The 27,468-nt window shown below is 39.6% G+C and overlaps 1 protein-coding gene and 1 pseudogene across 2 annotated transcripts; one reads left to right on the top strand and one right to left on the bottom strand.

Moving 5' to 3' along the window:
• Positions 1 to 45: 45 nt before the first annotated feature.
• Positions 46 to 27,368, bottom strand: PLEKHA3 (pleckstrin homology domain containing A3). 2 transcript variants are annotated; one of them, XM_055397651.2, is made up of 8 exons: positions 27,113 to 27,368; positions 20,856 to 20,972; positions 15,399 to 15,554; positions 12,970 to 13,106; positions 11,015 to 11,179; positions 5,854 to 5,897; positions 3,926 to 4,041; positions 46 to 980 (listed from the first exon to the last, which is right to left on the bottom strand). In XM_055397651.2, the coding sequence occupies exons 2-8, from the start codon at positions 20,875 to 20,877 to the stop codon at positions 853 to 855; spliced, it is 768 nt and encodes a 255-aa protein (XP_055253626.1). In that variant the 5' UTR covers positions 20,878 to 20,972; positions 27,113 to 27,368; the 3' UTR covers positions 46 to 852. The 2 variants fall into 2 exon arrangements, with proteins under 2 accessions (XP_055253626.1, XP_055253624.1); XM_055397649.2 differs by lacking the exon at positions 27,113 to 27,368 and adding an exon at positions 26,532 to 26,946.
• LOC148778606 (small ribosomal subunit protein eS26 pseudogene) lies at positions 19,759 to 20,116 on the top strand (annotated as a pseudogene).
• Positions 27,369 to 27,468: the final 100 nt, after the last annotated feature.

Here is a 27,468-nt window from a genome sequence, read left to right as displayed (position 1 = left end):
TAGCTTAATAATGTCTATTCTGGGAAAAAAAGCACTAAAATCCTCTTCCATTGCAAGTCATTTATTTTTCTGGTGAAGTGAGCAAGGCCACTACAACATTAACTTCTTTCTAGAACAATGTAAATAACAATGCACACACATCTTAAATTTGGTAGGTCTTAAAAGTTAGGATGCAATCTTTTTTTTTTTGATGCAACAGAAAAATAAATAAGTAAAAATTAAATACTTTAACACAACATTTGGTATTGATAAATCAGTAGTGTCAACTTCATATATGAAGGACAGCATAGACTGGTTTTTTAAAAATCCTCAATGTCATAGTATATGGGGTAAAAATATCTCGGATATTAAATGTTTCCTCTTTGCTTAAAGGAATATAATACAAACACCATCAAGCTGCAACTGTAACTCATTTCAGCTGGGGTAAAGTGACCATTTGGTCCATGGCACAAGTTATACATATCACACTTCTGTCAAACTGAAACCTTAGGTTTATAAGATTTCATGTTTATAAGCTACAATACACACTGACTAAGCTGTCAGTCCCTCACAGTTTTTTAGAAAAATATCTACATTTGTCCTTATTGATGTCAAAATGTTACACCATCATTTGTTTAAAAAAAAAAAAAGATGCACATTCATACTGTGAAGTTATTAGGAAAATACTCTTGCAAATAAACTATATAAAGATAAAATACACTTCAAAGGTATGTGGGTTGTTTTTTTGTTTGTTTTACAATATTCTATAAAGTGCAGAGAAATCCTAAGGGAAAAACTACTCCCTAAAACATAGTTTAATTACAGCAGCCTTTGCATAGCAATACTTAGCAGAAGTTGGACACTTCCGTTTCCTCAGGAAGAGAAGGATAGAAGAGGATCTTCTGATTCAGATTTTTTTTTGGCCATAAATCTGCTTTCTTCAGGAATGGTTGCTGATGCCAAATCTCCATTAAGTGTATTTCTTGAACAGTGAACAGGTCCTATTAAGAAATGGATTAAAAAGTTAAACATCCTACCAGTATAACTCCAGTCCTCTGTAAAAGAACATTTTCTATTCAGGGACATGAAATCCCTGTAGCTTCCTGCTAAGCTTTTGATGGTTTGCTTAAAAGAGTAAAAATCTAACTTTTATAATACTGGCAGTTGTAAGGAGAAACTGAAAAATTCATGAGAAGTTATGAAACTATCTGAACTAGAGACACTTGTTTTGTTCATTGCTAGAACCAAGGTTCATATATAATGGAGTAATCAATAAGGATTGGCTGAATTTGAATTTAGTCTTAATTAACTATTGCTTTTTCAGCCTTATCATTTTAATGCTGCTGGCATCCTCCTGAATTTCTAGGCAAAGAAACCAAGTTCTGAAAAGATCACAGGCCTAACCCAAGATCACACAACTGGTAACAACAGAACTAGGACTAACTCAGGTCTTGGTCTTTTCATCACAAGACTCTGTTTTCCTTAATATTTTGATTTTATTGGCGTATAGTTGATTTATCATGTTTTGTTAGTTTCAGGTACACAGCAAAGCATTGCAAGACTTTCTAAGCAAAATTGACTAGGTACCTCACAGTGAAAGTTCTCACATCTCCCTTTGGGACGCAACTCACAAAACTAGCACTGCAGCTACAAGCATATGAAACACACTGGCATGGTTCTGTTCATTTTCACATGAACATATTTTTAATTTAACATAAAATTTATAAATTTTTAAAAATCTAGTTAATAAGAAGTAGCTGCATCTCTCAAAGGAAAGTATGTGCTGACATAAAGACTTTCAACTAAAACTGTCAATTTGCCCGGCACATTTTCTAAAACGTGAACGTCGCTCAGTCACGACCAACTCTTTGCAACCCCACAGACTATACAGTCCATGGAATTCTCCAGGTCAGAGTACTGGAGTGGGTAGCCGTTCCCTTCTCTGGGGGATCTTTCCAACCCGGGGATTGAACCCAGATCTCCCACATTACAGGTGGATTCTTCACAGCTGAGCCACAAGGGAAACCCAAGAATACTGGAGTGGGTAGCCTATCCCTTCTCCGGGAGATCTTCTGGACCCAGGAATCGAATCTGGGTCTCCTGCATTGCAGGCAGATTCTCTACCAACTGAGTATCAGGGAAGCCAACACTTTCTAAGAAACAGAACTAATACAATCTCTGCTTTGTCAGCTAACTAGGACACTAAATTTTAGGGTAAAAAGAAAGAAATCTAAGGCTAAAATTGACCTATCCTATACTTGCCAACTATAAAAAGTTTTAAAGAGTTGAGATATATGTTCGAATATAAAGATTAATGCATGTGCATATATTAATGCAGGTGTGTGTGGGTTTGCATACACCGGTGTATAACCAATTTTGTTACACTTCTTAACAGCTAAATTGTTAAATGAAATAAGCCATTTACACTTAGATCTTATGAAAACAGTTTTCAACAATTCAGAACAAGAGGTTCTAAAAGAAAAGACAGCTAAGGAAAATGGATGGCTTAAAAAATTAATTTAGCTATCACAAATGAAATTGACACCGTTAAAAAAGAGAAATGGCATTTTTAAAAAAAGTACAAGGCAGTACAAAACTGCTTCATAAGCTCTAGATGAAAAGGGTCATGTATTTTTAAAGGCAGAAAGAGGAAGGTAAATCGCAATGTATAGAACCTGCCTCAGGTGACACTTTTTTCCCCATACTTAACCTCTTTAACCATCTCCCTCTTTTTCTTATCACTTCAAAGATGTACTAAATTGGCCTAAGAAAGTTTCTTTCTCCCATACCCTTCCCCTACTCAATCCATTTCCTTCTTTCCTTTATTCACTTGTCGCCCCAACTTAAATTCAAAATGATAATGAGTACACAGTAGTGTTCTACATCAATAAATAGATTAGGTCTGAAAGAAAAATGGGCATTAAGAAAAAAGATGCCAACAACTTCTTGAGATCTGAAAGTGAGCAGCAGTTCCTTTTAGAATCTCAACCATCTTCATGAACTCCACATTCCCCTGTAATTAAACCTGTTTAATGTTCTGATTAAGTTAAACAACTCTATGTTAATGAACATTTTCAATATAATCAAATACCAGAAATCCAACACCACTGTTTCATCTCATTTCAGCCACACTATAAATTAGCTGGGCTCCCCTAAGCAGTCTAAAGAATCTAACTACCATTCACCATTTCATTTCCATAAGGGAAATAAAATCTTGTTCCAAGCAGCTGACTTACAAATAAACCCTTGGAACACAACCTGTTCCTTAATTGAGAATAATATGTAATTTCTACCCCACATGTTTCACGGAAAAATAGTAAAGACTTTGGAAAGCAAAAGTCTATTAATGGAGCTGTAATAATAATACCATATTTGCATTCACTGGAAATCATGGTCACTACTGTCTAAGTATATATTCTGACAGACTTTCAAAGCTTCTCCTCTGAAGAAAAAAATAATTAAACTTAACAAAAATCACAAAATCTTTCCTGTTCAATCACAGTATGCTGTGTCTTTAATAATAAGGACGAAAAAAGCACAGGAATGAATGTTAGTATAATTCACCATCGCCAGCGGAAAAAAATTATTTACCTTGGCCAATTCAAATTATTTAAGTAACAATGCTGATTTTATTTTTCTCTGAACTTAGAACTTGTCTTTATTTTTTCCTAGAATCCAACTCACAATTTATTCATCCTTCTAAAATGTTTTTTAAGTGCAAATATAGTGGGAATATAAGATTACTAAGAAATTACTAAAATGCAATGGGAGTAAAAATGTTGATATTACATATGTAAATCTAAGATATGGCATTTACAAAGAGATATTTAGTACTTCTTAGTACTGACCCTATTCACTGCCAGTATTCTTCATTTCAACAATTACGGAGCCCCACACCTATTTTGCTGAACAGGCCAAAGGGAGAGTCACACCCTTTCTAACTTACTATCTGGGTCTTCAAGAGGAACATCATTACAAGAGTCTGTATCTGAGTAAGTTCTTCGGCGTCGCTGGGAGAGTCCGTGAAGTGTAGACACTGGTTCTTTTATAGAGTGGCTACTCCTGTAAATTAAATAAAAAGCATTAAGGACTCCCAACAAATGAAAACACCCTCAACTTAACTGCAGTTTTCAATGACTTCTCTTTAAATGAAAGAGGAACTGTCTTTATACTCAAAGTTATATTTTAGCAACATTCTGCCCCTTCAGAGGTCAGACCATAAACAAGTCAAAGCATTTAGAATCTAGCTGGTAAGCTGGGGAATACAGCCTCTGAGCCAAACTGAAAGGAAAAGAGGTACAATGAAGTGACTTCTTTTATAGAGGAAGATCCAGCTAGAGAGTAACATGTCTTATGATTAACAAGTATTTGAAAACTAAAAGTTACGGACTTCACAAGCGTATGGATCTGGTGTCACCCATATCCAATCTCAAACAGCAGAGCAAAGAGGATAGGCCAGCAGTATGGGAGTGTGCCAGGAGCCAACTCACTGACAGCAGTAAGAGCGGATAAACACAGCAAGTGACATCTAGAAAAGCTAGTTTTCACAAATCAATTTGGAAAACCAGAAAACGAGAAAAATCAAACTAAAAAATTCAATGCAGAAGCAAAATACCACCACTCAATAACATTATCACTGGATGACAGCCCAACATTACTCTTTTTAATGACAAACTTGATTCACCAAGAAAAAATAAAGTTTAAACACTCATATTATAGCTTATTTAATAAGGCAAAATGGATAAAATACAGGTCAAAAAAATTGATCATAAAAATAAAAATTTGAAAAAAATAACTTTGTTAAAGGAATCAAGCTTTTATTTTTCTGGAAAATTCAGTTGGTGAAATATTTCATTTCCTGATGGAATTAGATACAACCCTGGACTCCTATGAGCACATAATGGTTCGATTACATAATCATGAGACAAACAGTGACAAAATAATAAGGGGTCTCAGCATTTATTCCTTTTTTTGGTAGCCACTCAAGATTCATTAAATTCTATAGTGCTTTACAAATTTCTAAAGTTTCACATACATGATTTCATATAATCCTATAATCATTTTTTGCCTCTACCTCATATTAACATCTGTTAAAGCATCTGTCTGCAATAAGGAAGACCTGGGTTTGATCCCTGGGTCAAGAAGATCCCCTGGAGAAGGAAATGGCAACCCACTCCAGTATTCTTGCCTGGAGAATCCCATGGACAGAGGAGCCTGGTGGGCTATAGTCCACGGGGTCGCAAAGAGTCGGCATGACCGAGCGACTTCACTTTCACTTTCATATTAACGTAGAGACATAAATGCTAATGTCACTATAATTTCATCACTTTCCAAAGAACCAATAAGACAACCATAGCAACTCAAAAGAATATTACCTGCTAAGATAAATAGCATGGGATATACTGGCAAGATCAAAAAGGTAAATTTTTTACATGTGTTGATATGAATATATACTTTAAAATATCAATTGCTTTTTCTCTCTTTTCAGTAACAGCCTTAGCTCCAAATAAAACAGCTCAGAACAAATATATGATTCTATAATAAACTATAGTAAAATAAGCCTAAGCTTGAAGTCTTAATACATTGAAAATGGATTTCTATTAACCATCACTTGTTATAATTTACAGCTTAAAAAAAGTATGATAGCTGGCAAGTTGCTTACCTGACAGGCTATTTTATTCACTCATTATTTTTCTTTACTGACTATCTAGTGGGGCCAGACTCTATACTAAGCAGTAAGAGAAACAGTGATGAGCAAATCAGAACAAGACTCTGCCCATAAAGAGTTTACATTCCATTTTATGAAAGACAAAAAAAATTCCCTAAGTAGGTAGAATTTTGAGAGAATTTGGTCAAAAGAAAAGGTTATTTTACCTCTCTGTACTGCAAGAACCAGGATGGCTGACAGAACGCTTCATCTAGAAATTTTAAAAGAAAATAAGCTTAATCATAGGTCAAGTAGAATAAGACAGCTCTAATATATTATTATGGTGATGATAATTAACATAAATTTACTCAAAGAAAAGATAGCTGGCCAAAAAAATTTGTGTTTTACAGACTCAAGTTACATTAGCACAAGATAAAGCTTTCTCCCTAGTAACTAATAACTGAAATCTTTCATAAAGCATACAAAAACATGCTGGATTATTTTCTCAATATTAAAAACCAAATTTTATTTTATATATGTATCTAGGTGGCATCAGTGGTAAAGAACCCGCCTGCTAATGCAGCAGACATAATAGACACGGGTTCAATCTCTAGATCAGGAAGATTCCCTAGAGGAGGATATGGCAACCCACTTCAGTATTCTTTCTTGCCTGGAGAATCCCATGGACAGAGGGGCCAGGCTGGCTACAGTCCACAGGGTTGCAAAGAGTCAGACACGACTGAAGCAACTTAGCATGCGCGCGCGCACGCACACACACACACACATATATAAATATATATAAAAATATATATACAACAGTATACCTAACTAGCCCCCTCAAACAAAATCACACTATTTGTGATGAAAAGAAGTATTTAGAAAGTCAGAAAAGAAAACAGTCTAACACATGTCTCTCTGTCTCTTTTTAAAAGGCAGAGCTTCTCCTTGCCATTCATTATTCAGGTAGCTATTACACAAATGTTCTACAGTGTGGGTGGTTTTCATGGAAAACAGCATTAATAATTCAAGTCTTTTAAGAAATCAGAAGAGAAACCCTAAGCCTCAACTACGTTTCTAAAATCATATATTTAAAATATAAATAAATAAAATCTGATTCATCAGAAGGTTAATATGAAAAATACAAAACATAATTTAACTACTCCCCTAAAAAGACAGAGGCAGCTAAGCAGATTATTTCAATGCTTAGCGAGGTAGCAAAAAAGCAAAGTTTTTATTAAAACTAAGGATGGTTGCTTTAAATACAGGAGCTCAAAAGTCTTAGAAGTAAGTTCAAGTCTAACAATTATGTTACATAAAGGCCTTCTACAGTTGCTCTGAGAAATCCTTGTTGAAATAAGAATTAAGACCCACCCAATTTGTAGTCCAGGGATACTTAACATGATTAAAATAAAGATGCAACTGGACATTAACAGCTCCTTTAAGAGAAATCACTTCCTTTAGGATTACTCACCCAGCAACACTCCCACCTCAATTATCACTCAATTTATGGATCAAAAATGGCAAGTGTTTAAACTTCCATGATGATTTGAGATATAACTGAATGCAAGCTAATTTAAAGAGAGACATGAGATTAACTATGCTAAGCAGTCATAAAGATCAAATTAATTTTGGAATTCTCAAATCTTTCAGCTTTTACATTTACTCATATCATTTAAAAAAAAGAGAAAAATTCCTCTTAAAGACTATCTGACCTTACTTTCTATGCTATGTGTCTCCAGAACTATTTACCATAAGCCACAATTTTTGCTTTAAGAATGAAGTAAAACGGCACAGTGAGGAAAAATAAGTGACCTCTAACCAATACTTCCTAGGTTAACTTATTGGCTTTTTTCTACTGTTTCCACTGATAAAAGACTTTAGTTTAAAAGAGACAGTTATTATGGTTTACATAAAATACACATATGACTTCTGGACTATAAAACAGAAAGCCTTTCTAACAGAAAGCCTTTTCCTCAGAAGTTAGAGCAGAAATCAGGTAGGTCTGAGGTGTTTTCATTATATTTGACTCTATAAAACAAAATACCTTATAAAAAAATAATTGACATCTTAAAAAAAGTACTGTGTACCCCTTGTATATCAAGCTCAGGAACACACTACATCCATCCCAAAAGATTAGGGTTTTCTGTTCAATTATAATGTTACTTAGCAGTTCACAGTATACCTAAAATTGCTCTAAAAAGCAACACTGTCCAACTGCATTCTAACAAACACCACAATCCTGAGAGTTGTTATTTAAAAATATACAGAAGGGTTCAACCATCAAATAAATTTCAGAAACACACCACCTCTCCTCAGAGATTCACATGCACTTGAGCATGAAAGAGGTTCTAGAGCTCCAAAGAATAGCAAGGAGAGATAAGAAGGCCTTCCTCAGCGATCAATGCAAAGAAATAGAGGAAAACAAGAGGATGGGAAAGACTAGAGATCTCTTCAAGAAAATTAGAGAATATTTCATGCAAAGATGGGCTCGATAAAGGACAGAAATGGTATGGACCTAACAGAAGCAGAAGATATTAAGAAGAGGTGGCAAGAATACACAGAAGAACTGTACAAAAAAGATCTTCACGACCCAGATAATCACGATGTTGTGATCACTCACCTAAAGCCAGACATCCTGGAATGTGAGGTCAAGTGGGCCTTAGAAAGCATCACTACGAACAAAGCTAGTGGAGGTGATGGAACTCCAATTGAGCTATTTCAAATCCTGAAAGATGATGCTGTGGAAAGTGCTGCACTCAATATGCCAGCAAATTTGGAAAACTCAGCAGTGGCCACAGGACTGGAAAAGGTCAGTTTTCATTCCAATCCCAAAGAAAGGCAATGTCAAAAAATGCAAACTACCGCACAATTGCACTCATCTCACACGCGAGTAAAGTCATGCTCAAAATTCTCCAAGCCAGGCTTCAGCAATACATGAACTGTGAACTTCCAGATGTTCAAGCTGGTTTTAGAAAAGGCAGAGGCACCAGAGATCAAATTGCCAACATCCGCTGGGTCATCAAAAAAGCAAGAGTTCCAGAAAAACATCTATTTCTGCCTTATTGACTATACCAAAGCCTTTAACTGTGTGGATCACAATAAACTGTGGAAAACTGAAAGAGATGGGCATACCAGACCACCTGACCTGCCTCTTGAGACAATGTATATGCAGGTCAGGAAGCAACAGTTAGAACTGGACATGGAACAACAGACTGGTTCCAAATAGAAAAAGGAGTACATCAAGGTTGTATATTGTCACCTGCTTATTTAACTTATATGCAGAGTACATCATGAGAAACGCTGGGCTGGAGGAAGCACGAGCTGGAATCAAGATTGCCGGAAGAAATATCAATAACCTCAGATATGCAGACGACACTACCCTTATGGCAGAAAGAGAAGAGGAACTAAAAGGCCTCTTGATGAAAGTGAAAGAGGAGAGTGAAAAAGTTGGCTTAAAGCTCAACATTCAGAAAACTAAGATCACGGCATCTGGTCCCATCACTTCATGGGAAATCAATGGGGAAACAATGGAAACAGTGTCAGACTTTATTTTTTGGGGCTCCAAAATCAATGCAGATGGTGACTGCAGTCATGAAATTAAAAGACACTTACTCCTTGGAAGGAAAGTATGACCAACCTAGATAGCATATTAAAAAGCAGACATATTACTTTGCCAACAAAGGTCTGTCTAGTCAAGGCTATGGTTTTTCCCGTGGTCATGTATGGATGTGAGAGTTGGACTGTGAAGAAAGCTGATCGCTGAAGAAATGATGCTTTTGAACTGTGGTGCTGGAGAAGACTCTTGAGAGTCCCTTGGACTGCAAGGAGATCCTAAAGGAGATCAGTCCTGGATGTTCATTGGAAGGACTGATGCTGAAGCTGAAACTCCAATACTTTGGCCACCTCATGTGAAGAGTTGAACTTACTGGAAAAGACCCTGATGGTGGGAGGGATTAGGGGCAAGAGGAGAAGGGGAAGACAGAGAATGAGATGGCTGGATGGCATCACCAACTCGATGGACATGTGTTTATGTGAACTCCAGGAGATGGTGATGGACAGGGAGGCCTGGTGTGCTGCGATTCACGGGGTCGCAAAGAGTTGCACACGACTGAGCGACTGAACTGAACTGAAGAAGTCCTATGACAGAGAAACCCAATTTGTTTTAACTTAACCTAGCACTCCCAGACTAATCTGGCCATAAAACTCACTTTCATGGTATACTTTTATCTCAGAGGATGCTGTTAGTCCACCAAAAATTAATTAGAAAACTATGATCTAAGTGGGGCTTCCCAGGTGGCACTCCTGGTAAAGAACCTGCCTGCCTGCTAATGCAGAAGACTGAGAGATGCGGGTTCGATCTCTGGGTTGGGAGGATCCCCTGGAGAAGGACACGGCAACCCATACTACTACTCCCGTAGTCTTGACTGAAGAACTCCATGGACACAGAAGCCTGGTGGGCTACAGTCCACAGGGTTGCAAAGAGTTGGACACGAGTGAAGCAACAAGTATGCACCCACGATCCAAATAAATGTAAGTAATAATCGTTACTAATTCTCATATGACTAAATTTGTTGTGGTGGGTAAGAAAATCTTGGAATAAGTTGTACCCTATTATTTCTGCCAACAATTAAGCCTTCAGGTAACTGCTAAAATAAAAGCCAGGTGGCATTCTTCCTCCTAAAAAAGGGCTCATGAAAATAGTTTGATTTGAAAAAATGTAAGGTTTCATCAAAACTTATCTCATCTCCAAGTTCCTCCACAGCATGCTCGAGTAAGTTTATTACCTTGAGAAGTTCAATGGAGCCACCACCCTTGGCAAAAAGAGTACTTGCTGTTCGGAGTAAGAATCTAATGTTTAACCTAACATTTAAACAGGTTAGATCTCCTCTGATGTAAAAATAACACATGTATTTTAGAGATGAGAAAAATAAAGTCCAGAGAGATTAAGTACCTTGCCTCTTTGGAATGTTCAAATCCAAATGCCGAGTACAAAATACTGTCTCCCCTGTAACATGGTGTTTCAAACTCTTAAACAACTCCTTTAAAGATCTGCTTAATTTTAACCCCTTATGAGTAAGTCATCACCCTCTTGCGGTGCTTTTACCAAACAGAAGCATGCTCCCCAATCTTTAACGTCACAGCTCCCCAGAGTTCTATATTTTCCTGGTATGGTGGGGTAAATGGCACAGCCCCTCCAAGGAGAGGGGGTCAGGACCCTGGCACACACTGAGCCTGTCAACTGAGAGGCTCCCGTACAAAATCTGAGTACAGTCAAAAGAAATTCAACCTGTTGACTCTTTCCCTCCCACTGCCAGTTTCCAGCCTTAAAAATAAACACAAAAACAAAGCTACATGCAGTATCATTGGAAGAAAAACCACAAGTCCAACCATTTGAACAGGGGAAGGTGACACAGGAGAAACTAAGGGATCCGGATGGGACAGCTGAAACATCTCGGGCTTAAACTTGGCATTCGCTATCTTCACACATTCCTCAAGCGTCGTGATGAATGTATTACACGTGGCACTAAGTAGAGAAGAGGCTTCATTCATGTTCTGAAAAATAATATGCAGAGAGTTGAACAGACTCATACACAATTATGTGGATTCATATACCATCTTATAATCAAGTAATAAATATTACCTTCAATGGACACCTTATTAGATTATGTTAAAATCTATTTAAAATACATTTACCTTAGAAAACTAAATCAATGAACGAATAAAAATTATCTCTCTCTCAGGCAAACAATATATGAAATTGGACTCCATGAAAAAATAACTCTTACACTTAAACCAAGCATCATATTGAAAAACTGTGTACAAAAATTTATCTTAAAAAAGCCTACCCTAGACTGTAAGCCTCTAAGTATCAGAATTCCAAAGGTGATCACAGTAGTGGATACCATGACAATGACTTAAGAGGTAGGAAGAACTCATGTCTACCCCACGCACAGTGTCATGCCATTCCTCCCTTGGTAGAATACAAACTCCAAGGCTTTTTGTAAGACGGCAGAGTCCCTGCCCCTGGGGATGAATATAGACTGGCATAAATCAGCCATGTAGATTCCATGAGCCTTTGTCAAATATTCATTTTTCCTAGTTTCCACTGACTCTGACTAAAAAGATAATGAGAAGTCTGCTGGGGTTCTGGAATTTTCATCCTCTGATAAAAGCCAAGGATAGAAAATTGAGACTCTCTCTCCACCATGCCACCCCACTGCCTCCTGCTTCTATGAGACCTTGCAGTAGCATAGAAGGCTCAGCATGAGAACCAAACCAACACACCGAGAACGGCAGAGTGCAAGGAAGAAGCGAGACTGGGGCCCTGACACTGTCCCTGAGACTCTGCAGCAGACGTGGGGCCCCTGCCCCTAAAGGAAGGAGCAAGACTGGGCCCCTGACACCGTCCCTGAGACTCTGCAGCAGATGTGGGGCCCTGCCCCTGGAAGGAAGGAGAAGACTGGGGCCCTGACACTGTCCCTGAGCCACTGCACCAGATGTGGGGCCCTGCCCCTGGAAGGAAGGAGAAGACTGGGGCCCTGACACTGTCCCTGAGACTCTGCAGCAGACGTGAGGGCCCTGCCCCTAAAGGAAGGAGCAGACTGGGCCCCTGACACTGTCCCTGAGACTCTGCAGCAGACATGAGGGCCCTGCCCCCGGAGAGCCTGCAATGAAGCAGCAAGTGCCTTCAGGTTTAACATACCTACACTCAGAGACAACTGCCACTGTCCTCCCCCACAGGAGAAGGCCACAGCAGAAGCAGGAAGGTTTCGTGTTCCCCTTCTCCAAAGTTAGGCAAAAGGGGACTGGGAACTATGCTGGCCTTTCACCCAGAGAGCAGTAAGGCTCACTGTCCTACTTTATCAGAAAGAATGAGCCTATTTCATAGCCAGGGTCATAAATCTGAATTTTGATTCTTACATCACTGTTTGAAAAGGATTTTTTTTCAAGTTCTTTTATAAAGCCAAATTATTAACCCTCAATAGCTAAGCTAGAACCTTATTACAAAAGAAAGAACATAGCAGCTGTCCAATGAACTCACGCAGTCAGTCTAGGGAACAGAGCCTGTAATCCTTCTTCCCCACACCAACCATCAAATTATCAACTGGCTACAAAGACAGGCCTTGATTCCTTGGAGAAATGTGCTGCCTGCTGATTTATTCTGGTTATACAGATCAAATCTACAAGATGATGCACGTTTCCAGACAGTCTACAGTACAAGAGGTCTGGAGCCGAGATTAACCTGTCTTGAAAATGCTCCTCAGTCACCTTATATGACGGTGCTTACCCACCGTGTGTGCAGGAAAGCATGAGCAGACATGACAGGATCATCCTGGACATACCTCTATGCTGAGAGATGAATGACTCTCATCATGGTGAACAAATTCTTGGATCGTATGAACTTGTTTCATTAGGAGGTCACAGTAGAGGCGAAGTTCAGACATTTTGGTTTTCAGAGACTCACTGGTTTCACTTATTTCTGAAAGGAACACATGCAAACATTCAAATAGACCATTTTCTTATTTTAGCGGCTAAGCAACAAAATGGAATCATTAAAAAGTAAGGCAATAGATATAAGTACCTATAGCTGGGGAGGTATGATATCTTGAAAATAGAAGGTAAAGTTTTTCCCTGAGGAAACATCATCTTTTTAGATAACTAGAAAAAGCTGGCAGTCATATATCTGACATGAAGTTTAGGTAGATTAATCTCCAGAGAGGGGCTGATGACAACGAATGCCTTATGCAGGATATTTCCATTCCGTTATTCATCTTTCATTTAATAAGTGCTTCTATTTCTTTTTTTGTAAATTGGCTCTTCTTGTCCTTTACAGTCCTTTTTCCAGTTCTGATTTTTGTTTTTCTCTTAATAATATATAAATTGAAAATTTGTAAAAGGTCTTATGCATTAAAAATAGCAATCTTTCATCCATTCAAAATACTACAGATATTTTTCAAGATCTGTCAGTTTTCTTTCACTTTTCTTTACTGTATTTCGGTATATAGAAGTTTTTAACTTTTATGTTGTTAAACTGCTCTGTATAAGCATTTATTTTCTTTTGTTCCTTTCACAGCTTCGTTTCCATATAATATTGTTTTAAGAATCTGTTTTAATTAAGAACCTACTTTCCTTTATTATCTCCAGACACACAAAACATCAGCCATAATCTTAGCCACCCACTTACCAATACCTTCTAAATTCATGAGTAAGCAGCAGAGAAAGGAAAAGTAGTACCCACAGTAGATCCTGGTGCTTCTCCATATTCCTGGAGCCAGTGGCACTGCTCTGGGGTGCTAGCCACAAAGCCCCTGTAGCCAGAGTGGACCAAAGCAGCTCAGATCCGTCTGTCCACTTAACCTAACGTAAGTTAATTTCTACCCAAGTTTAAAGCCATTCTTTCTATTTTACTGTAGTTATATTATATATACAAACACATATACATAACAAAATTTACTATTTTAACCATATTGAAATATACAATTCAATGGCATTAAGGCCATGCACATTATTATACAACCATTACTACCATCCATCTCCAGAACTTTTTCATTTTCCCCAACTGAAACTCTACACACATTAAACACTAACTCCCTTTTCCCCCTCTCTTAATCCCAAGAAATGACCATTCTTTCTGTCTCTATGAAACAAAGACACAGATGTGGAATTATACAATATTTGTCCTTTTGTGACTAGCTTATTTCATTTAGCGTATATTCAAGACTCATCAATGTAGGATTTATCAGAATGTCCTTACTTTACAGGGCTGAATAATATTCCACTGTATGTACATATCATACTATGCTTACCCATTCACTCAACTATAAACATTTGGGTTGTTTCTCTCTTTTGGCTATTTTGACTACTCATTCTCTCTTATTCTACCCTTAACCATACTTTATCCATGATGTTCTTCCGTATATTTGAAAAGTGTTTAAATACAACCCTTAGCCTTCATTTTTCAATATCCTTATTTAGTTGCTCTCATTAATTTAAATAACTTCTACTGTTTTTAATTATAGAAGTAATACATACTCTGAAAATTTTTGAAAATCGAAAAATATATATAGAAAAACCCTGCAATCTCACAACCAAGATATAAATACTGTTATTATTTTCACATTATATTTGCACATAACTGAAATAATACCATACATTATTTGTTTGGCTTTTTATTTTTCTTTATGGCATTGCTGCGAGGCTTGGGGGATCTTAGTTTCCTGACCAGGGATTGAACTTGGGGCCACGGCAGTGAAAGCACCATGTCCAAACCACTGGACTGCAATGGAATTCCCCTTGCTTTGCTTTTGAACTGGCAATATGTGAACATGGTACAGTCAAAAGGTACAGTCAAAGGATATAAAGTGGAAAGCGAGTCTTCTTTCCACAAACTCCCTTTGCAAAGGTAAGAACCTGACCAATACTTACATATTTTTCCTGAGCTGGCAGAGGAATGGCTACGTGATTTTGAATATTGCTTTTTAATTAATTATCATATGACTTTGGGCATTTCCTCACATCATCAAAATTCCTCCTAAACATTTTACTGACTACATAATATATCAGCCTATAGAGCACTATATAGTTTACTGAACCTTTCCCCTAAATTTAAACCTTGGCAATATTTAGAAAGTTTTTCATTATAATGAACATTTATGTACACAGATCAACATTTCTGATTATTTCTCTGGAATGAATTACTGTAAGTGAACATAACAATTTACATTTCTGTTTAAGAAAATATTTCCACCATGAAGGAAAAATGTATATTTACCTTTTTCTTTTTTAGTCCTTGTATCAGTCAAACAGGCTTTGGAGCTCCCCAGAGCAACCAGCCACCTCTGTCTCTCAGCTGCATTCACTGCCTTCATGTAGAAATGCTGCTCTCCTGGAATGATTAATTCCATTCTCGTGTTGTCGGCTGAATGGACTATGATGATAAACAAAGGCAAGATACAGTCACGGACTTAAATAATTTGGGGAAAATCAAATCATCACTTACTGTTATAAATTTCAGACCTAAAACAACAAACTCTGATTCAAGATGCAAGCAGTACCACCTCCCTAAGGGGCTATCCAGGGGCACCCTCCAAGCCACCATTCTCACATACACCCAGGTGGGCAGTCAAGTGGTGGTAGCATATGAAGAGAAAACAGCCAACAAATTAATTACTGAATGTGAGATCGAAGAACTCCCTCCCTTGGGACCGACCACCTGTACCACTGCCACACTTCCTACACTATTTTTTTTTTTTTACTAATTTCTTTGAAAGCAGTTTGTGTTTTGGAACACTCCCTACCCCTCACCCAAACCTAGGATCAGTTCAGTTCAGTTCAGTCACTTAGTCGTGTCTGACTCTTTGCGACCCCAGGAATCGCAGCACGCCAGGCCTCCCTGTCCATCACCAACTCCCAGAGTTCACTCAAACTCATGTCCATCGAGTCAGTGATGCCATCCAGCCATCTCATCCTCTGTCATCCCCTTCTCCTGCCCCCAATCCCTCCCAGCATCAGGGTCTTTTCCAGTGAGTCAACTCTTCGCATGAGGTGGCCAAAGTATTGGAGTTTCAGCCTCAGCATCAGTCCTTCCAATGAACACCCAGGACTGATCTCCTTTAGGATGGACTGGTTGGATCTCCCTGCAGTCCAAGGGACTCTCAAGAGTCTTCTCCAGCACCACAGTTCAAAACCATCAATTCTTTAGCACTCAGCTTTCTTCACATTCCAACTCTCACATCCATACATGACCACGGGAAAAACCATAGCCTTGACTAGACGGACCTTTGTTGGCAAAGTAATGTCCCTGCTTTTTAATATGCTGTCTAGGTTGGTCATAACTTTCCTTCCAAGGAGTAAGTGTCTTTTAATTTCACGACTGCAATCACCATCTGCAGTGATTTTGGAGCCCAAAAAAGTAAAGTTTGACACTGTTTCCACTGTTTCCCCATCTATTTCCCACGAAGTGATGGGACCAGATGCCATCTTAGTTTTCTGAATGTGGAGCTTTGCTTGGCATATAGATAAAGTGCAATAAATGGTAACTAAAGTAACCTTCCATCAGAACAATTGTCCTCAACCAATGAGCATCTCATAATAAAGGGAAAAACAGGAGCGTTTTGAAGAGCTCCTCTTCCTCTCCTACACTACCCCCACCCTGGATCTCAGACAAAAGAAAGCTAGTCAAGAATTATACTGAGCCAATCCTCAATCTTTGCTGTAAGATTAATTTCTGTTATATTGTCATCAATCAACAAATGTTTACTCTTCTCAGAGCAGTGCTTGTAGAGGGGAAGATAGAAGAGGGGAAAAAAGGTGTCTTTGCTCTAACAGAGGAAATAATTTTATCCAGGCAACAAACTAATACGCTAAAAATAAAGCACTGAAATGTCAACTCTTTGGTACAGCGACATCATGTGTGATTATAACGAAAGGTAAGCAGCAGCAGAAAGTGAAAAAGTTTAAGAAGGATATGATGAGAGCAGAACTTAGCAAAAGAAAAGGCCTAGATGAGGAACTGAACACAGTACGTACTGAGGATATCAGGAGATAGGCCTAAATAGAGCCTTGTGTTGGATTACAAAATGATATATTCATGAATAAACAAGCTGGGTGGAGTCAAATGATGAGGGGCCCAGAAAGTGTGGCAGAAGTCCTAACTTAGATGATCAATTACTGAAAATACCGACCAGATGCTCAGTGTACTATGGCAAATAAGTACCACAAAAGTTTTGTTATCCTATTATTCTATTTATAAAGACCATTCTTGGATATTTTGTTGTTGGTCACTAAGTCACGTCCGACTCTTTGCAACCCCATGGAATGCAGCACACCAGTCTTCCCTGTCCTTCACTACCTCCCAAGTTTCCTCAAATTCATGTCCATTGAGCCAGTGATGCCATCCAACCATCTCATCCTCTGTCACCCCTTCTCCTGCCCTCAATCTTTCTCAGCATCAGGGTCTTTTCCAATCAGTCGGCTCTTCCCACCAAGTGGCCAAAGTACTGGAGCTTCAGCTAAGCATCAGTTCATCCAATGAATATTCAAGGTTGATTTCCTTTAGGACTGACTGATTTGATCTCTGTGCCGTCCAAGGGACTCTCAAGAGTCTTCAGCAGCACAATTCACAATTCGAAAGCATCAATTATTTGGAGTTCAGCCTTCTTTATGGTCCAACTCTCACATCCGTACATGACTACTGGGAAAATCACAGCTCTGACTATACGGACCTTTGTCAGCAAAGTGATATCTCTGCTTTTGAATACATTGTTTAGGTTTGTGATAGGTATTCTTCCAAGGAGCAAGCATCTTTTAATTTCATGGCTGCAGTCATTGTCCACAGTGATTTTGGAGCCCAAGAAAATAAAATGTCACTGCTTCCACTTTTTCCCCGTCGATTTGCCATGAAGTGATGGATCTGGATGCCATGATCTTAGTTTTTTGAATGCTGAGTTTTAAGCCAGCTTTTTCACTCCTCTTTTACCCTCATCAAGAGGCCTTTCAGTTCCTCTACTTCCCTTATAGTTATTATAAAATACTGGCTACATTCCCTGGCTAAACAATATGTCCGTAGCTTATTTATTCCATACACAGTAATTTGTACCTCTTAATCCCTTACCTGTATTTTACTCCTTCTCTCTCCCTGCTCCTCACTGGTAACTACTAGTTTATTCTCTACATCTCTAAGTCTGCTTCCTTGTACCTTACTATTTCAACAAAGGCCAAGAATAATATTTTCGAGGACCTCCTGGCAGTCCAGGGGTTAAAACTCCACATTCCCAATGCAGAGGGCACAGGTTCAATCCCTGGTCTGGGAACCAAGATCCCACATGACTCATGGAGGAGCCAAAAAAAAAAACGGACATTTCTTTAATATCCATTAACGTTGAATGTATGAATATTCAATGCCTCCCTCAGCAACTCCACTCCAGTTCTAGATATATACAGAACAGAAACACAAATATATGTTCAACAAAACACATAAGAATGCTTATGGCAGCTTTACTTATTACAGTCCTTAAACTGAAAAAACAAACACCCATCAATACTAGAATGGAGAGCCAAATTGTGGGACAATCACACAATAAAAATATTACACATCAATAAGAATGGTGACTGTTACACAGAACAATTTAGATGTCTTTCATGAACATAATGTTCAGTTAAAGAAGCCAGACACACAAAAAAATACTGATCTATTCCATTTATAAAATGCTCAAGAGCAGACAATACTTTATCTATGGTGATAAAAGTTAGATTAATGGTAACCTTTTAGAGAGATTAGTGGCTCAGGGAACATGATTATTATCCCAGCATCTGGAATGCTGACAATATTCTAATTCTTGATTTGGGTGGTAATTACACAATTGTATTCAGTACTTTGGCATTCATAAGACTGAATATTGAAGATTTATGCCCACTTCTGTATCTTATTCTTTAAACAAACAAGGACAATAAAAATGGTGCCATGGCTTGAAAAAGTTCTAGTTGCCTTAGAATTCTGCCACTAACAGTCTTTTAATATCCTCAAGGTTGTCAAATCTTTGAACTTTGAATGTAATTTGATTTCTGACAAGAGTCAGTGTATCATTTGGAATCAAATCTGAGGAATAAGATTAAATAAAACCATCATTTTTAAAATACAAATTCACGCTTTGAATGTGCTTTTTTTGTGTGATTTATAAAAATAAACAAGATTACACCTCATAGAGTTCAGGGACTATGCATGTAACAGTCCCACCAGGGTGAGTGTTCCTATATCTTATGTAGCCATGAACCCCTGTATGGTTTAACACTCCTTTCTCTAGTGCTTTGTCTTTTTCTTCAATTCTCTTTGAAGAATTCAATACTTTTCATTATCATTTTCTCTGCTCTCTCCTACCTGCTTGCACCCCACATACCTCAACTACACACACAAATGAATCAATGGTCCACAAAACCTTCCTTTATGAAAATTACAGCAGGACTTAAACTGCTTTATTTCTCCCCTTTAGAAAAAGCACAGTATGGAAAAAAATGGAAAAAAAAATGGGGAGGGTAACTTTACAGTTAGAGAAATCTGATAGACACTGCTTCAGCCAGGTGGTCAAGGTTAATGTCAAGAGTAATGTGTCAGCTCTCAGTTCCTAACTCCCAAGATGACCAAGAAAAGAAGGAACAACAGCCGTGCCTAAAAGGGCTATAGCCACGTGCAGCCTATTCACTGCACCAACTCTGCCCAATGTGTGCCCAACAACACCATTGAGGCCATTCAAAAGTTCATCACTGAAAACACGGTAGAGGCTGCAGCCATCAAGGACATTTCAGAAGCAAGTGTTCTATGCCTATGTGCTTCCCCAGCTGTACTTACATTGAAACTACATTACTGAATGAGTTGTGCCAGTCACAGCCAGATAGTCAGGAATCATTCTCATGAAGCCCAGATGGACCAAACACCCTTGACCCCAGTTTAGGCCAGCAGAGGCTGCCCCATGACCTCCACCAAAGCCCATGTAAGGAGCTAAGTCCTTATACACTGAAGAAAAACCATCCTTTCCAAAAAAATTAAAACAGAAATTACACTTTGGGGAAAAAAGTGGGCTATCATGTTGATAGCAAGTACTCCTGATACGATGTGATGAGAATGGCACTTTACCTCTGTGATCTTCCTCCCTAAAACCCATAAGCCCAGTCTAATCATGGGGAAAACATCAGACACATTCCAGTAAAGGGACTTCCTACAATATTCCTAATAGTACTCCTGGAAACTCTCAAGATCATAAAAAAAGAAGAAGAAAAGGAAAACATCTCTATAACCCAGGAGAGCTTATTTGCAGCTGAGCAAAAAACCAGAGGTTACAACTCTGAGTTCATACTTCACAAATCTACTTTGCTGGCCTCATCTTCTTTGAGTTGAGCTTCCAATCTTTACAATACCTTTAAATGAGAATGAGAAAAAAAAAAAAAACCACTTGTAGACTTAGCATGGACACTTAAAGTGGCATCCACAAGAAATTGTTATTCAAGTCTAAATTGGAAGACTAACACTTGCACTTTGAATTTCAAGTCTAAGTATTTTTATAGAGGGAGAAATATAAAAAACTCATGCTTAACAATACTAAGTACCATTTCTGAATGCTATGGAGATAAATGGCACTAGAAAATACCTACCTGGTTTTCTCCTCTTTTTGCAGTATGCTGAAGAAACTATCACTTACCTAACTTCAGATTCACCTAATTCAATATATTCACTTACCTTTAATTTCACAAACTGCCATCTTTATACTTCCTTTGCTTCCTTTGCAAACGTCATCTTGAGAATCATAATAGGACAGGATTCCATTATCTAAAACAAACCAACGAGGCTGCCAACCTACAAAGATCATAAACAACAAAAGATCGATAAAAAGTTACATTCATCACACTGAAAACTAGGATTGCAAAATTTACTATCCGTGTCATTTCTTGATTCTAAAATAACATTCTACAATGAAATTTTTAACTGCCAAGATCCGCCCTAAATACTTTTGCATCAAACTCCATTTTGTTGGGAGAGATTTCTGGAAAAACCTCTAGATCAGCATAAATATGGGGAATGATACCTTTATTCTGCCTCAATCTTCTCATCAACAACCCATCAGACCCATCTTTAATAATCACTCTACATACAGAGTGCAAAACAAATTGCTCCTTTTTTCTTTTTTCTATATATAGGTCTTTTGTTTCTTTAGGTAGATATATTCCTAAGTATTTTATTCTTTTTGTTGCAACGGTGAATGGAATTGTTTCCTTAATTTCTCTTTCTATTTTCTCATTATTAGTGTATAGGAATGCAAGGGATTTCTGTGTGTTGATTTTATATCCTGCTCCTTTTTTCTAACGGAACAAGAGTTGAGTTATGATGTAATGGAAAAAGCAACAGAAGATATGGATGCTAGTTCCAGTTCTACTTTCATTTTTCAGTTGAGTTGCTGTTGTTTAGTTGTTAAGTCGTGTCCAGCTTTTCTGCAACCCCATGGACAGCAGCCCGCCAGACTCCTCTGTCCATGGAATTTTCCAAGCAATAAAACTGGAGAGGGTTGCCATTTTCTTCTCCAGGGGATCTTCCCAAGCCAGGGATTGAACCCACATCTCCTGCCTTGGCAAGCGGATTCTTGAACCACCTGGGAAAAGTCTTTTCATCTAATAAATATCAAAAATTTCCAATCTCCAAAATAAGTGGATTGAACAAGAAGACCTCTCAGGTGCCATCCAGCTGTCTAATTCTGCAATGTGATCTTCCTCTCTACTGTAAAACACTCTGCCCAAGCAAACTCCAAATAACTTCTAACTATGGTACAATTGCATACTAGAAAGGTAATGCTCAAAATCCTTCAAGCTAGGCTTCAGCAGAACATGAGCCAAGAACTTCCAGATGTACAAGCTGGGTTTAGAAAAGGCAGAGGAAACTGCCTGAGATCAAACTGCCAACATTCATTGGACCATAGAGAAAGCAAGAGAATTCTAGAAAAACATCTGTTTCATTGACTACACGAAAGCCTTTGACTGTGTGGATCACAACAAACTGTGGAAAATCTTAAAGATATGTGAATAGCAAACCACCACCTCACCTGTCTCCTGAGAAACTTGTATGGAGATCAAGAAGCAACAGTTAGAATTGGACATGGAACAATAGACTAGTTCAAAACTGGGAAAGGAATATGACAAGTATATTGTCACTCAGCTTATTTAACTTATATGCAGAGTACATCACATGAAATGCCAGGCTGGATGAATCACAGATTGGAATCAAGATTGCTGGGAGAAATAGCAATAACCTCAGATATGCAGATGACACCACCTTAATGGCAGAAAGTGAAGAGGAACTAGAGTCTCTTCATAAAGGTGAAAGAGGAGAGTGAAATAGCTGGCTTAAAACTCAACATTCAAAAAATCTAAGATCATGGCATCCGGTCCCATCACTTAATGGCAAATAGATGGGGAAAAAGTGGAAGCAGTGACAGACTTTATTTTCTTGGGCTCCAAAATCACTGCAGAAGGTGACTTCAGCCATGAAATTTAAAAAACACCTGCTCCTTGGAAGGAAAGCTATGACAAACTTCAACAGTATATTAAAAATCTGAGACATCACTTTGCCGACAAAGGTACATATAGTCAAAGCTACAGTTTTTCCAGTAGTCATGTATAGATGTGAGAGTTGGACCAAAAAGAAGGCTGAGCATCAGAGAACTGATGCTTTCAAATTGTGGTGTTGGAGAAGACTCGAGATTCCCTTGGACTGCAAAGAGATCAAACCAATCCTAAAGGAAATCAACCCTGAATATTCACTGGAAGCACTGAAGGTGAAGCTGAAACTCCAATATTTCAGCCAATGGATGCGAAGAGCCGACTCACTGGAGAAGACTCTGATGCTGGGAAAGACTGAGGGCAGAAGGGGATGGAGACAGAGGATGAAATGGTTAGAGAGCATCACCAACTCAATGGACATGAGTTTGAGCAAACTCCAGGAGACACTGAAGGAGAGGGGAGCCAGGTGTGCTGCAGTCCAGGGGTTGCAAAGAGTTGGACACAACTTAGCAACCTAAAAACAGCCAGAACAACACCACCAACCCCCTTGCACACAGTGAGTGCTGAAAGAATTCCAGTCTCTTACAGAGAGGTTGCATACCCTGTGGTGAGAGCATGGATTCCCATCACTCCTCTCTCTTTGCCCTGCCGTTACACAGCACAGGCAGGAATGCTAGACACTGAAAATAATGCATTTAATTAGTGTTTATTCAGTGCTACAGTACACAACTATCACAGCTTTGGCTCCAATGCAACAGTGGGGATGAGGGCTTTCCTTGAAGCTTAACTTCCACTCTTTCGAATCAAACTCAAGTGTTCCCTGAAATCTTATCAAGCATGCACTGATTTACAACAGTTCACTGATTAAGAACACGGTGACCATGCTGGAGGCACTGTGACTGCCCTTGTTCTTTCTGACTATTAAATCAACATTCAGCCTGTTCACTTTAGACACTGCCTGCTATGATTCATCAGTTCCGTTTTTATGGGTGGAATAGTACCAAGACCGAGACAGACAGGGGATTCACTCTTAAATCCTGATACAGACCCAGGATTTACCTCCCCAAAAGGCTTTACCGGTTATGCTTTTGAAATGACAATGCTGAGTTATCATAAAAAGATTAAATTTCACAGTAGAGAACGTGGTAATATCGTTCAAAGGGACAGATATCCAAAACCAAGTTTCAGATGCTTGGAAAATTCTTTTTATAAAACACTATATTCCTGAATGAGGCCTAGCAAATTGGTACATGAACTTTATCTTGTTCATCACTGCATTCCCAGAACCTAGGAAAGGTGCCTGGCACATACCAGGTGCTAAAAAAAAAAAAAAGATTGAGTGAATGAATGATTAAATACTAGAAAATTAAGATACTGCCTGTTACCCATGAGAGTATGGGGCTTCCCAGGTGGCTCAGTGGTAAAGAACCCGCCGGAAATGCAGGAGAGGTGGGTTCAATCCCTGGGTTGGGAAGATCCCCTGGAGGAGGAAAACGGCTACCTACTCTAGTATTCCTGCCTGGAAAATTCCATGGACAGAGGGGCCTGGTGATCTGCAGTCCACGGAGTTGAGGAGTCAGACACAACTGAGCGACTGCGTGCACACATGAGAGCAGAAACATGCAATATACCCAGGAGAGCACACTGTTATCGGGCATGCACAGCAATGATGAAAATGGTTTCTTTCCAAACATCAACGCAGCCTGACAAACTATAAGCAGTGTTATGGCGAAAATACACTCCTCTACCCCAAGTCCAGTGTCTTCATGGGACAAATTGTGGCTTTGTAAGCTTGTATTATTGTGATTCAGTATCTCTTTCAAATAAATATTGAGCAGAATGATTCATTTAGAATTTGTACCAACTTGAGAGGTGACTATAGTTAAATATATTAATCTAATTAAGACTGCTAATGACCTTCTCTACATACCTCTTTGAAAAAAAAAATCAATAAAATCATCTCTTAACTGATTCACACATATATATGAGGTCTATATCTGTAAAAAAGATTCATAGGTGTTCCCTTTTTTACTACCTTTTCAAAACATTTTTTTAATCTCAAACTATCAAATGTTGCTGAAATTCTTATTCTCTACAAGGATTCTTAAAGAACACTGTCATGTAACTGGAAGAGTCCTTAAAGATCACAGTATGAACAGTCACTCATCCTTCTGACCTAAGATGAACTAAAAGTAATAATAAGCATGCCACTGAGCCTAATTTAAATATTAAAAAGAGTTCTTCCAAATAAAAGATTTCATTTTATCAAACTCCGACACACCATACTAGCAGTGAATTTAAATGCTCTACAAAGATAAAAACTTTAAGCACACAAGGTTAAAAGCTCAACCAGCTGGAGGGTAACTAAGACTACACTTCGTTCCCAGAATAAATTATGATTTATCTTAGTAATCACCCACTGCCCTGGGCTACACATAAGAGGTTCCTCACATGAACTCCCAAGACACAGTGCTTATGCATATTTGTAATGAGATGATCATTTGCATCTCAAAACATAGTAGCTAAAGTTAAACTCAACAGTATAACTGTTCTCACAACTGCCCATGTGAAAATTTGTAATAAAAAAAAATTTGCATCATTTTTCTAATTTTTTTCTTAAAACATGTTATAAAGTGTTTGACATTTTAATGCAACAAAACATCTATGAATCATATAAAGCACTTGCTGCTATAAATCTGTTTTTAGCATTCCAATTAATAAAAAAAAAAAATTATAGCTCAGTGCTTATGTCTTAAAAAGTGTTTATGTGCAGATGTTGCACAAGTTTAGATGTACACAAGATGAACGTACCACACAATTACTTTTGGCTGAGTGAACAAGCAGGCAGCAAATCAAGATTGGCCTATTACACTAAACCAAGATAACTGTTTGCCATTTAACCATATTGTAAGTCTATGCCTTTTCCTCTAATTTAGTGAGATCATAGAATTCTGGAGTAAGAAAATACCTTCAGGATAAACTAGTTGATCACCCTGACACTATCAGTCTCAGATCTTGAGAGAAAAAATGATTTGCTCTTACCATTAGTTGATGGCAGGGATGGGACTACAACTCAGATTTAAGTCTCTTTTAATAAGCCAGACAGTTGGTGTCATGGAAAAGGGCCCTTCCCTGCTGGTCTCTCATTGCTACAGAAACACCTAGCTTTTTGGAGTTATTCCTTTCAATCCACTTCACGAGTGAAACTGACTTGTAGTCTCCACCTTCTTGTATCCTGTACTTGCTCCCACAATTTTTCACACACTTAACTGAATTCCAAAGTACAAGCATAACTCATTGACAATCAGCCTCTAAGAGAATATTATCTTGGAACAGCTTCCAAAATCTTGCTTGTTATGCTCAAACGACAAGAAAACTTTTACAATAAACCGTGCTGCTAAACAAAATTAAGATATAGTGAAAAGATTTCTTAAAACGAAAACTCGATCTCAAAGGGTTCGTTCCAGTCCTATGTCCCAACAACTCAGTTATTAACAGAATACTGAATTAAGTGCGAGCAAAGACAGAGGTTGCAACAACATATGTAGAGGAAGAATGGTTCCGGAAGCTAGAGGAGGAAAGAGAAGCATTATTACACAGGCAAAGGAGTGGTCAGGTGCACTTCCCACCGTCAGGATGCTGCGCAGTCTCGAACTATCCCCTCAAGAAGCCAGATGGGTACTTACAAGGGACAGAGAGAGGGATTAAGCCCGGAAACCAAACAGCCGATTTCGCTGTGGGGTCCCCCTGGCAGGCAAAGGAAGGAGGAGTCCCTGACCCGCCTTCTCAGCCTGCCCGCCGGAGCCCTCCGCGCCCGCCCAAGCCCTCGCCCGGCCGCCCCCCGGGGAACCCGACCCCAGCATACCCGTGAGATAGTTGGTCCACTTGTACAGAACCCCCTCCATGCTTCACAGCCCTGCGCCTAGCATCCTCCCGGCGCAGCGCCGGCCGAAGTGACGGGGGAAACGCAGCGCCTGGGCAACCCCTCCCCGGCCGCCGGGCCCCGCCGCCGGCGCCCCGGCCGGCACCAAGCCGCCCGCAGGCCGCGCGCGCCGCGGGGACGTGGCGGCCCTCAGAGGCCCGGACGGCGGCCGCCGCGTGGAGCTCGGGGGCCGCGAGACGCGGGCTCACACATCCCCGGGCTAGCCCCGGAGGAGGCGGCGGCAAACCCGCGGGCCCGGCCGGCCCCCCGTTCGCGTTCCCGCCGCCGAGCGCTCCCCGCTTCCAGCCCACCGTCCCTCCACCCCGCGTTCCCCGTTTATTTTCATTGACCCCGACGTCGCTTTCACTTCCTGGATGAAAGGGGCCGGCGCGTCCCGGGAAACCCCTCCCCGGCGGCGGGGCTGGCGGAGCGGGCGCGGCCTACGGCCCCTTCGCGGAGCCGAGCCGGAGGCTACGCGAAGAGGGCGGGCCGGAGCCCTGACTCCTCCTCACCCTCCTACACACCCTCGGCTGGCGTCCAGGGGATCCCACTCTCGTCCCGGACGCTGAGTCCCGGGCCGACCGCTCCCCGGTATCCCGGGGCTTCAGCCTCGGAGCCCGGGACTCGCCCCCTGCGCGCTCGTCTGTCAGGCGCTGACTGAGGCCTCTCAGGGTTTCCTGTAATGGAGCCTCCGGCCCCTCCGGTGGTTGCTTTTCAAAAACTAAAAGACTTCCTATTTATGTTAACTTCGCATCTTCGTCACATTCGGGGGAATCTGAGAAATTATCTCCTAGAGAGGCGGTGCGCCTCTGAGAGTCCTCCGGCAGGGAACAGCGAGGGGCCCCAAAGAATTGTCACCACGCCATAAATCTTAGCCACT

This window comes from Moschus berezovskii, chromosome 2 (assembly GCF_049115385.1).
Source record: "Moschus berezovskii isolate FMDL1 chromosome 2, NW_MosBer_1.0, whole genome shotgun sequence".
NCBI classification, from domain to species: domain Eukaryota; kingdom Metazoa; phylum Chordata; class Mammalia; order Artiodactyla; family Moschidae; genus Moschus; species Moschus berezovskii.
Note: the sequence above shows the minus strand (reverse complement) of the source record. Positions and strands in the feature narration are given on the sequence as shown.

What these genes read in the sequence shown, in the direction of transcription:
- PLEKHA3 (XM_055397649.2), bottom strand. Translation starts at nt 26,571, where the DNA reads ATGGAGGGGGTTCTGTACAAGTGGACCAACTATCTCACGG. An exon ending in AAGGACTAAAAAAGAAAAAG is followed by an intron (nt 13,107 to 15,398) that starts GTAAATATACAT and finishes TGTTCCTTTCAG; the next exon opens with AAATAAGTGAAACCAGTGAG. An exon ending in CACCTTCCCCTGTTCAAATG is followed by an intron (nt 5,898 to 11,014) that starts GTTGGACTTGTG and finishes TAAAATTTCTAG; the next exon opens with ATGAAGCGTTCTGTCAGCCA.